Source organism: Pezoporus wallicus, unplaced genomic scaffold (genome assembly GCF_028554395.1).
Source record: "Pezoporus wallicus isolate ANWC-B61680 ecotype Strahan unplaced genomic scaffold, APGP_CSIRO_Pwel_v1 contig_13071, whole genome shotgun sequence".
Taxonomy (NCBI): domain Eukaryota; kingdom Metazoa; phylum Chordata; class Aves; order Psittaciformes; family Psittacidae; genus Pezoporus; species Pezoporus wallicus.
The window spans coordinates 713579-725417 of record NW_026641407.1 but is presented as its reverse complement, the minus strand read 5'-3'; the positions used below and the strand labels follow the sequence as shown (position 1 = coordinate 725417).

The 11839-nt window shown below is 45.7% G+C and overlaps 1 protein-coding gene across 1 annotated transcript in view; it reads left to right on the top strand.

Moving 5' to 3' along the window:
• The first annotated feature begins 222 nt into the window (after nucleotides 1–222).
• The window catches only part of ILRUN (inflammation and lipid regulator with UBA-like and NBR1-like domains), a 30316-nt gene continuing 18699 nt past the window's right edge, over nucleotides 223–11839 (top strand). The window contains exon 1 of the mRNA XM_057423586.1: nucleotides 223–494. Coding sequence (XP_057279569.1) covers nucleotides 337–494 — 158 coding nt within the window. The 5' untranslated portion in view covers nucleotides 223–336. The remainder of the gene's footprint in view (nucleotides 495–11839) is intronic.

Below are 11839 nucleotides of genomic sequence, written 5' to 3'. Positions count from 1 at the left end.
TCCCGCGGGCTCATTTGCATACATAAACACTCCATATATGGGCGCGAGCGTCCCGCGCGCTCCCGTGACGCAGCGCCCCCGCCCCTGCCCTTGCGGCTCTCCTTCCGCTGAGGGCGCCAGCGTGCTTGCGTCACAGACCGCGTGCCCCGAGCGCGAGGCGGAGCGGCGCCTGCGTAGTGCCGGGCAGCGGCTGGCGTCGCCCGCGCCCCCTCCTCCTTCTTCCCCCCCCCCAACCCCCCCGGCGTGCCCGCGCTCCCCTCCGGCCCCATGCGGCGCTGAGGCGGCGGCGGCGGCGGCAGCGGGGCGGCCCCGGGGCGGCGGGGCCCGCCGAGCGCCATGGAGGGCATGGACGTGGATCTGGACGCGGAGCTGATGCAGAAGTTCAGCTGCCTGGGCACCACCGACAAGGACGTGCTGATCGGCGAGTTCCAGCGACTGCTCGGCTTCCAGCTCAGCCCCGCCGGCTGCGCCTTCTTCCTCGACATGACCAACTGGTGCGGCGGGCCGCGAGCGGGGCCGGGGGGGGGGACCTGAGGGGCGGCGGGGCCTCTGAGGCGAGCGGAGAGAGGCCGCCGGCCCTGAGGCGGCGGAGGGGAAGGGCGGGAGGGCCGCTCGCCCCGCGGGGGCTGTGAGGGGAGCCTTGGGAGGCCGCCGGCCGCCTCTGAGGGGTGGCAGGGCCGTCCCGGCGCCCGCGGCGCTCCGCTGCGGGGACTGGGGACGGGGGGACGACGGGGAGCCGCGGTGAAGGGGGGAAGGCGGTGTTTAGTGCGGGGCCCCTGTTCTCCTCCCCTCCCCTTCCCTTCCCCGGGGTCGGCGGTAGCGGTGCAAACGGCCGGGGGTGTGTGTGTGTGTGGTGAGGAGGGAGCTATCATGGCAGCGCGGAGGAAGAGGTGGAGAGGAGCCGGACAGGAGTGAGGAGGAGCCTGGGTTCGCCTCCCCAGCAGCTCGGGGTTGTGATTTTGCCAGCTCCAGGAGCTCGTCGGTCAAAGGGCTGTGAAGCTGTTAAAGAGTGACTAATTGATAGGAAGAGGGGGCATGTGATCCAGTGAACCCAGATACTCTTAAAGGGCGCTTTACTTGCTGAGCGGGAGGATGAGCTGGATCCTCTAGGGGTGGTTTATGGTGCCCTGGACACTGAAGCAGGCTTTGGAAGGAGGGAAGACCGTGGTTTAAAGGCCCTATGGAAGTCTTAAAGCTTCCACGGTCAAGAACTTCTCAGTGAGGAGAGTTAGCTAGGTGTTTGGTTAAACGTTAGCATCTGTTGGCAAAAAGGTTCTCTTAATGCTCTGGCTTTTGTTGCATGTTGTGGCTCTGTAAAAGCTCTGTGACTACCCTAGGAAGTAGAAAAAACAGGTACAAGTTATGAGGGAAGCTGCAGCACCAGGAAAAACGTTGGAAATAGGCAGTATATAATGGTGAAGAACGGAAGCCCCGAGTGTGAGTGGTGTGGTGAGCCCAGTGACACAATGTTGTGAAATTGCCACTGTGTGAATTGTGGGGTCTGACTTGTTATTGCACTTGTATCTTTTAAACCATTTCTAATAGCATTGATGTCGTGTAGGTTCGGGTGTTGTTAACAGAGATTGCTTAGCTAAGTTGTACTTACTGGTTTTTCTTAGTGGTATCACATCAAAACCCCAGAAACCTCAGGTTTGCAACTTGAATTGCAAGCGAAGGTCTTGATATCAACAGTTGGGGGAAAGAACTTGTGTGGAGTTGTTGAACTAATAAACAGTAAGAAGACTCTTTACATTTTTCCTTTCATCTTTTCCTCCTTCTGCAGCTCTCTATTGAATTATATTGGTAATCTGCATCTGCAGAGGAGGTAAGGGACTAGTAGATAATACTGTGTGCGTTGTGATACAGTGCAAAAGAAGGTCTCCTTCGAGGAGTTCAGGAGTTTGCTTTGGAGAAGTAGCTCACAGTAGAGGATGCTTCATGCATGTGTGGATGAGATGACTCAAATTCCCAGCACTGCAGTGTAATACTGGGTTTTCTTTTGTAATGTTCTGGGGGACAGCAAAAAGCAGAGCTGAACCTGAAAATTACTTGTGAACATAATGTGTATAACTGTATTATTCCTGGTTTGTGCTGAAGAAGCTCTTTCAGGAGTATTCACTTTCATTTCGAAGTGGCAGCATACAGTCTTACAACCAATGGCTTTTTAGTTACAGTTGAGGAAAACCTGAAGTGATCAAACTGTCTTTAATTTCCCAACTTCACTGGGTAGTTTGGTTCTAAAATCACACGTTTTCAGGTGTTTTAGTGTAAGTTGATAAGCCTTCTAGATGAATGGGGGTGTGTAAAAAGGATGTCTGTTAAATTGGTGTGATGTAGACAAGAGTAGATGAAAATTAGTGTCGGCTTGAGCCTGATTACCCTTAGAGGGGCTTAAAGCCTGTGAGAGTTTAACCTTTGAGCAGCAGGGAGCAGGGCTGGGTATGCTGACAGGTGCTGCTCCGTTTGCTCATATGTTCTTGCCAGGGCATTGCTTTCCTGACCTGTGGTATGGTTGGTTGTGCCGGGGTTTGTACAGCTCTGCTGCTGTGTTTCTGTTCAGTTCTCCCCCTCCCACCTCTTCTTGTTTGCCTGAATGTACTAACCCTGCTCTGGGTCATTATAAAAAGGTGCAATGAAGACACGTTTTCCTTTTCTAGAGACACCTTTACCGTGTTGGGGGATCCTGTGTGATCTACGGTGCCCCAGGTGATGTTAACTAGTGGCCTATTAGGCTTGGGTTTTGTGGCCTAGAATTAGAGTTGGAATCTTCTATCACTGTTCTGTCCTGCCAAAAAATTGTCTCAATGAGATGGTCAGGTTGTTGGAGAGGGACTTTACACAAGGGACAGGCCAAGGGGAATGGCTTTAACCTGCCAGAGGGGAGACTGAGATGAGCTCTTAGGCAGAAGCTCTTCCCTGGGAGGGTGCTGAGGCGCTGGCACAGGGTGCCCAGAGAAGCTGTGGCTGCCCCATCCCTGGCAGTGTTCAAGGCCAGGTTGGACACAGGGGCTTGGAGCAAGCTGCTCTAGTGGAAGGGGTCCCTGCCCGTGGCAGGGGTTGGAGCTCGATGAGCTTTAAGGTCCCTTCCAACACAACCCATTCTGCGATTCTGTGAAGTCAGTTTTCCTTTTGTTAAAGGCACGGCACTTTCCTGCAGCAATGATCCCTTCACCCTCTTTCCGCATCAGGATTAATGTTCATCTGCAGGAAATGGTGAGGGAGCTCACAGCAGGGGCAAGAGAAGTGCACTTACTTGGCAGATAGGGTTCTTTTTAGCCATGTCCAGGTACTGGTTAATTAACAGAGCCATAAGTAATTCTCACTAGAGGGTTTTCACGAGTGTGGCAAGCTGCTCTTTGGCAGGAATTGTGTAGTCTCCAGACCTGAAGTTACTTCCCTGTTGCATGCCTTTTACATACGATGTAGTAGATAATCTGAGCTGTAATGTGTTTTGCAATAACATTTCCAATAGTATCGTTAGTAATTGTGTTTATTTAAAGTGAATTTGCACTTTAATATTCCTGCTGGAATAGCAGAATTAAAATAGCTCCTTCAGCCAATTTGGTGGGGGGAAACATAGAGGTTGATTGTGGAGCAATAGAGATATTTGTCAGTAGCCTTGAAAAGTCTGCCCATTGCCCTCGTTCGCCTGCAATTGCTCAATGTGCTTTCCAAGTTCTGTCAGATTTAGGACCCTACTAAAGAACTGCCAACTGGTTTTATTAACAATATTGCAAAAATGCTTCAGGTAGGACCTCAGTTTGAGACTGTTCCTAGACCTTCAAGGAATGCAAGTTAAACACTTGGACTTGTCTTTTTCCCCTGTTGTTTATTAAACACGTTTCCTAGAGTTCTGCTTCTTTTTAATGGCACTGTGAGTTCCCTTTGTAGGCTGTTATAACTTCTTAGCTTTCTTTGCCCTTTCTGAGAGCAAGGGCTGTTCATGCTTTAATGGCTGCCCCCATTGTCCCTGTTTACTGTTTATTTACTTATCTTTCATTAGAAGTTGTGAGGCTTTAGAGAGTGAGGTTGAGCTTTCATGTTTTGGCCTAAAACCAAAAGCGAACTTCTCCAAAAGATGCTTTGGCACCAAGACATTTGTTCCTTGGGAGGCAAACCCAAGCAGCGTAGTTGGGAGGACATTTTGCTGGGATAAAATTCCACCTCCATTAAATGGTATGTTTAATTAACTCTGCCTGTTCCTTTCCTCCTTCCAGATGTTAGGCCATGCAGGAGCCTGCACCCTGCAGCACATCCAGCCCGGCAGGTTTGAGGGAGGGGGCTCTTAAGAGTGTTTTGTGATAAAGTTCCACCTGTTGACCACAGCTTCTCAGTGTTACGTGATAGCATGGCCCGGAACTCGTCTAAACTTCAGTCTGGACTCAGGTTACCTACCTAAGAAACTCCTATTGAAAGCCCTTTGTGGGAATGTTTTAAAAATACAAATTGTTCAGGACAGACAGTGCTGAATGAGCCTGTGCCAAAATACTTCCTCACAGGCTTCCTAACACAACACTGGTTGTAGGTCTCTGGATAGATGGTGCAAGGGCAGAATGGGCTTCCTGAAAACACTTGCAAAACAGTTTCTGGAGCTCAGGCCCAGCCCTGACTGGTTTTGAGCTGGAATGGACTAGTATAAATGGAAGAGCAGAAGAAACTCTGCACAGAATGTGCGTTTTATTTTTGTTGACGCTCAGTTAAAGCTTAGTTTGTGAAAGTCATCAGATTCCTCTAAAACCAGTCTGGAAATTGTATTCTGACAAGGAAGAGGGGTTATTTTCTTTATTTTCAGCTGGGGAGTACAGTAGCTTAGAGGGAGAGAGGCTGCAGCGTGAGGCTTGAAGATTCTTCTGTGAGAAACTGAATTAATTTGATTTGAAGTAGCTAGTGGTGCTGGATTTAAAATCCAGGTTTCAGCACAGTTGGCTGTGAAGGGATTCCTAGTTTGTAGATCTGTTTCAGTAATTTACGTGTAAATATTTCTTTACATTCTCTTTTGTTTAGAAAGCTGAGGTTTTAGTAGTCTGCTAGGTGTGATATTTCATAGAAATGTGTCACATAATGAAGATTTCGGGGGGGAAGAGGGGGGCATGTTTTATTGTTGCTTTTTTTGATCTAGCTCTCTGGTGAGAGGTCATTATTTGTAAGGTCAGAGCTCTTCTGGAGGTCCTCAGTTTTTTCATGCATTTAGAAGACTCTGCAGATGTATCATGGTTTAACTCTGAATATTCACAAGTTTATCTCTGAAAATACGACAGATCTGCTGTTAAGACCTCTTTCTATATTGTGTAAGGTGTAGGGCATTTGTGTATGTAGGAATGAGGGGAACTAAGGTGAGATAGGGAGTAACTAGTGGTGATAGTGATTTTTACATTAGGAATCTGCAATTTTGGAGTGTAGCAAGGAAAATGTATCCAACATTGTGCACGTGCTTTATTCGTCTTGGAGAACAGGCACAATATTATTAACAAGACTCAGTTACCTTATAAATTAAATGCCTGGTTTCATCGGGGGGGGGGGGGGGGGGGTGGCTGTTTAAATTCTTTATATCAGATGAAGCCCCTATATTGCCCAGAAGTGGATGTACTTGCCTGAGAGTCTAAAGACATGTTTTAGCTTATTTTAATTTCTTTAAGTGTTTGTTTTGCCTTCCAGCAAGGATTATAGGATGCTGCTTTAAATAAAACTTTGGTCTGTGAGTGAAAGCGTGTCTAGTTACACTTGATACCAGTGCTGGAGTATGGGTGCTATATAATTACTTGCAGTATGTTTGAGTAAGACAGAATTTAACACAACAGTCTTGGAATAATGAATTCACGTGCCTATGATGCATTTCCCACAGTGGGTAAGACTGGTTCCTGGTCTTGATTTGTAACCTTGCAGGTGTTTGCAGAGCTGCCATTTAAAAGGGAAAAAAGCATGCAGATGTCCTCCATTAACAGCTTTTATGGACTGCTTTTGCAAAGAAGCTCTCCAAGTGTGTGTCAGGAAGAACTTGGGTTTGAAATGCTCTGTCTCAGATCAGACACATTCAGATTACCACATGATGGGCAAAACATAGGACCTGTGTGAGGGAAGGCGGTTCTTTGTCAATTAAGGTTGGACCAGAATGGTCCTTGAGGTCCCTTCCAACCTGATTGGACCTCGCATGTGATTTGATGATTCTTCACCTCAACACCCTTGGCCTTCCTGCCCTTTCTATGTTGAAAGGGTTTGCTGATACAATATACCAGGCATCCGATGGAATGGTATCGTTCCAGTCTTCAAGTAGTTGTGCGTTATGTTTCAAAGATGTATGGATAAAGCACAGATAAAAGGCAAATACAAGGACATGCCAAGTGAGACTGTGCAGCTGTAAAGGTTTAAGCATAACCTGTCAGGGTATGAATATTGAAGTGGCATGTGGGGCCTTATCTGCACCATGAAACCTTTGATTGTGGGGTTGTATCAAAAGCCGGTTTGACTGATGACAGTGTGGCTCTACGGTGTGGTTGCTCTGGTAGAGGGGGTTCACGATAAGGAACTGCTGCCATTAAAATGGCTGCGTTTTTATTGCAACCCTTACTTAAACACTAGCAACCCCCAAATAATTTAGTTGGTATCTTAGATGAAAACAGCTTTTATATAATTCTGTAGATGAAATTGATTCCCTGGACTGTGGAATGTAAACTCTTCTTTCATGTTGATATTGGCATTGTTCGATCTGCCACAGAAGTGATTATGTCATTGTGAGCAAGGAGCTGTGGTGTGTGTCTTTACCTTAGAGGTCCAGCAGTTTCTGCTGGCCACCTCTTGTTTACTCTTTGTCTCAGTCTGTGGGACTCTGTGACTTCGGAGGAGAACTTTCCCACTCTTCGGTGTAGTCTCCAGCTTAGTTTTAACACACCTTTCCTTTTGAAAGAGTAGTGGGGGGAATCCTTGTGTCATGGAGGACACAGGAAACCTGAGACCTGATCTTCCAAGTCAGTCCTCCTCCTTTCCTGGAAACTTCTTTGGCTCAGCTCAGTGCTCATCTAGGCATCTGTTAGGGAAGTGACAACAGTGGCTGGGATGTCATGTTATTTTGCTTCGCTTCTTCCTGAATTAGGTGACAAAACAAGAGGGTCTTTTATGTTCTCTATGGCTTTATGTGTCTCCGTATACAGGAAAGTTGATTTTTTTTTATTTTTTTAAGAAATGTAGATCTTAATATGATGAGATTAATATTTCTAGGTGGTGACCAATTGAATTGAATCTGGTGAGAAGGGGAAAGCACTTGGTTTAAAACATCATTTGGGTTTTGAATTAGGTAGAAGGAAAGAAGGAAGAAGAGGATTTAAACTTAATGACATTCTTACTCCAAAGCAATTGATGCACTGATGTCCTTACAGGTAGGAAAGACACTGTAGAAACAGCTTTAGTAGTTCTTGAGGTGCTGTTTCCAGAATGTTAGAACAGGCCAGCAGTGCCTGAGCTATGGCTGCTGCAAAGCACTGTGTATGTGGGGTATCTGCAGCCTATGGTGGGGAGCAGAAAAACTGTTAAATCTGTTGTGGTTAACTGAAAGCATAGTGGATGTCTCTTACTACATTATATAATCATATCACCTGTAAGTAAAGGTATATAATATATATAACTAATGTAGACTCTTGCATCTCTGGTGTCCACAACTGTCTCCTGATGCTACTAAAAATAACAAAATTATAGAATTAAACAATGGAAAACAATTTTGGGGCAGCTTTTGCCTAATGCAGTAAAAGCCCCTTAACAACCCAGTGATTTGACCTGATTATTTTGACTGGAATTTAGACTTGAAATACATCATCTTTTAACCATGGAACACACTGTAATTGCGCTACGCTCCAAGTTACAAAACGCTTAATAAAGTGATGCATGTGAAATGGGAATGTCAGCAGACAACTGGAACAGAAGGAATTGGGTACAGTATTATTTTAGTCCAGCTAGACTGCCTTACATGCTTCAACTTGTTCTCAGACAGTTTCTGTAGCTTAATCCCCCTTTATTTTAATGCATACAATTATAGATTGGTGACATAGTTTGTACTGAGGAATTAGCAGTTGCAGAATCTCGAGTCCTGGCAGCTCTTGGTTACTTTCCATGGGAAGAGCTGTTGCCTGTGTTCGATGGCAGCAAGCAGAGAGCATCTCCTGCTGTGACATTCTCAACATATTTCACCCCACATTTAAAGCTCCTGACCACCTGCTTGAGGAGGGTTCAGCTGCTGGGGATGGCTGCGGGGACTTGTGCTTATGGCGGTGTCCTGGTGATTCTGTCCTGAGACTGCTTGCTGTTGTTTAGCCAAGTGCAGGCACCGTGATAACAGTCGACTGCTGGGGTGTGTGTCTGCATGTGTAGAAAAGCCTGCTCAAGGAAAGTTTATTTCCTTTGGTGGTTTTGGGGTGTGCTGAAAATGGTGTCTGTCTTCTGTGGCCTCTCCGTTTCTTTGCTTGTGCAGCCCCTGCAGAGAACACAGTATTGCTTCTGGTCACAGCAGGTTTCTGTTGTCTTCCTGGAGCATCCCACTTGTGTTTGGAACTGACTGTTTTCAGCTAAGACAATGAAGTGTTTTTCTGCAGCTTCATGTGAGAAAATACATAAGCTTTGAATCAACCAGCTTTCCCCCCAACCTTTAGCTGTGTAAGTTTAGCATAAAGACGATCCCTTTCGGATCATCTAAGGTAGTTTCCTAACCTCATGGTTTACCGTAAGAGAGGTCAAGAATGAAGATAACTGATACGCACATTTTGCGTTTTAAAATGATGTCTGTTGAAAGCTGTTCACTGATTAAAATTCCCATCCTTCAAAATATCTTGAGACTTTCCACTTAATTGCCATGTGTCACCTCTGTTGAAAAACGTTTGAATTGAACACTCCAGGTAAAAGTGCTTCCCTGTGGTGTAACCGAGTACATCTCTTCCACCTCTTTCAGCTTTCTCTAAGCCTTTGAAGGAGGCGTCCCCTGTTTCAGGAGCAATGGGGTAGCAGGTTGAGGGGTCCCAGCCCATAGTGTTATCAGTGCAGTTCCCTAGTAGCTGAGGTGAATAAAATCCAAATTGGATACTAGAGACTAAGAAGCAAAAAGAGTGGATTTAGGATTGTCTCATTTGGATGTTCTCCATGTGCGTTTCTAGTCTCTTCCACCTCTATCATGTAGAGAGATTCCATTATTTAGGAGTGAGAAATTATCCATCTGCTGCACTATTTCTTTTGTACATTTCTGTCTGGTTTTAACAATAGACACCTTATGAGTATTACCGTGGTTACATACTGCATTCGGAGAACAAGAGAAAGGTTGTAAAGGTTGAGAATTCAGTTATGGAAAGAGTACACTGTGTTCTACCAAACATATTATGTTCTTGAGATTTGATTGTACTTTTCTATTGCTGCTCAGGCTTTGCATTGCGTTTTTCTAGCAGGCTTAACACCTGGGGTGCTTTTCTCAGGTAAAATATTGCACCACGTGTGAGTGCTGAGGACATACATTGCAGCTGAGGCTCTGCCTGGCTTCTCCCCCCCCTCCCCCGACCTCCACAGGGAGAGAGAAGTGTAACTTGGCATTCACATCTTTACAGTTGCTCTGCACAGCAAAGTGACTGACTCCATTTGTCAAACTGCTTTCTACTTGACCTAATAAATGTCCTTTACTTCCCGTCTGTATGTGATCTAAGGGCTACATCCTGTGTGAAACGCTAAATCAAAGCCTAACTCGGTATTGCGCTGATGAGTCCAGCCTTTGATTTTTCTGACAGGTCAGGGCAATGTTAGCTGGTGATAGGTGCTGTAGGAATGGGCAGGACTTAGTAAGGGCAAAATCTGCATGCTTAACCTGTGATGTGATTGGAATTTTGACTCACAAAAATCTTTGGCTCTTTCATCAAAGAATTTGACAGTGAATGAAAACTCACAGATTCCTATAGCTTAGTTCAAATTTTCTTTGTTGCTTTCTACTGCAAACGTTATTTTGGAGTGGAATTCCTCTGTGTCATCACATACATTGGACAATCTGCACATCGTAAGGGGTTTTTGTCTCTGGAGTTCAGACCTTTGAGCTGCTGTATTGAAAACAAACCCCAAATACGGTTCCTTGTGTAAGGAACACCAGAGGGGCAGTGGAGCAGCCAGTGGGGAGGTTACAGCCCTTCCAGCTCCCTTTCCCTCTACCTATTTTGAGAGTATCTGTTTGGCAGGACTCTGATGTCCCTTGTCTCATATGTATGTATTGCTTTCCATCCAAGATGTTAAACTTCTGTATGTTGAAAGAATCGCATGTTTTATTGGTAACAGAAGGATTAGGGATTGTGCATCTGCCTAGCTTTGCATCAGGCCGGGGTGAGTAAGTCTCAGTGCTTGGGTTCCTTCTGAAAAGGAATCTGATTCCATGGATAAAAAAATATTTCCAATTACTTGTATATTGCTTTTTGTTTGCACAACAGTTGGGTTGTATAAAGAGGCTCTGGTTTGTCAACTGGTTTGGAAGATTTTCTTCTATATTTTAATACTTCGTGGTGACCCAGTTAATCCCGAGTAATTACTATCTAAATATATTGGTTTAACGTAAGAAAAGGCTGCTTGGAAAAACGCTGGGAAGGGAAAGAATGGCTCTTTGCAAACGCTTAAGAGTTGTTAAGGGACGTCTCCAGAGCTATTAGCAGAGGTTTTAACTTCACTATTTTGAATTTAGCTCCTGAGGCTTGAAACAAAGCAGCAGAGCGAAGGAATTGATCTGAAAAGGAACTGAAAGAGAACATTTTCTCTGTCTTTGGGGTAGTCTTTTTGGAAAAGCACTTGACACGGATGCATCATGGGATGCCCTTGGAGAGCGAGGAGTGGGATACCCACAGTTAGACTGGACCTGGTTGATAAAATGGAGCTATAACCTTTATTTGCTGCCTTCTCCCCTCTCTCTTTCCAGACTCTTGCTCTTGGGACTGGAGTTGAGCACTGTGTTGGTTTTGAGTAGGCTCAGTGATTTCTGATTGCAGGCATTTCTCAGGAGTTTGAGCTTAAATCCTGTCAGACCTGCTCTGTCTGTATGGCAGAGCTGCAGAGTGCTGCAGTCCAGGACGGCTCTGAAAGTGGAAAAATGGCTTAATTTAGGAAAGGTAAGGAGGGCTGACACCTGAAGGGCTGTGTTAGCAAGAGATGTACCGCCATCCCTGTAATTAGGAGAGATCAGTCATGTAAATTACACTGGCTGGATTTGGCGTGCTCATTGCGAGTTTCAAAGTTGCTTGGTTTGCAATAGTAATTCATCTCATGTGGCAGAGAGCAGAAGGGTAGTGTGGTGCAAGTCACACCGAGGAGTAAAAGAAAGTGGGCATGAATGTGTAAGCAGAAGCCTTTCGATTATAATCCCCTCCTCTCAGAGATCTAGCACTTTGTTCCTGTCCCTGCGCTGCCTGCAGTTGGTGCTATGCAATTACAGCTGGGGCAGCAGGGTAAAGGCCTAAGAAATAAATCATATATATATATAAACAAATATATATTTTTTAAAGGGGGCCAAATTTCAGGGTACTGAGTTTGTTTGACCTTGACGCATCTCTGAATGCTTGCCTTTGCTTGTAAACTCTGCTAATGTGGTGCCTTTAGCAGGAAGGCAGTGGCAGGGAGTACTACTTACCTGCAAATAAACAGGTTGCAAATAGTTTGCCTTTGCAAATGGCACTCATTTTTCTCAAGCAAAGTACTATCAGGCTGATACTTGGGGATGTTGGGATAAGGGGAGGGGTGGGAGCACTGTCTCTTGCAAAGAGAGGAAACAAAGCTCGCAGTGATCTGTTGCTGGCTTTGCTAATTGTGGCAGTGTGGTGCTGTACAGCCTCTCAGTGGCTGTCTCTTA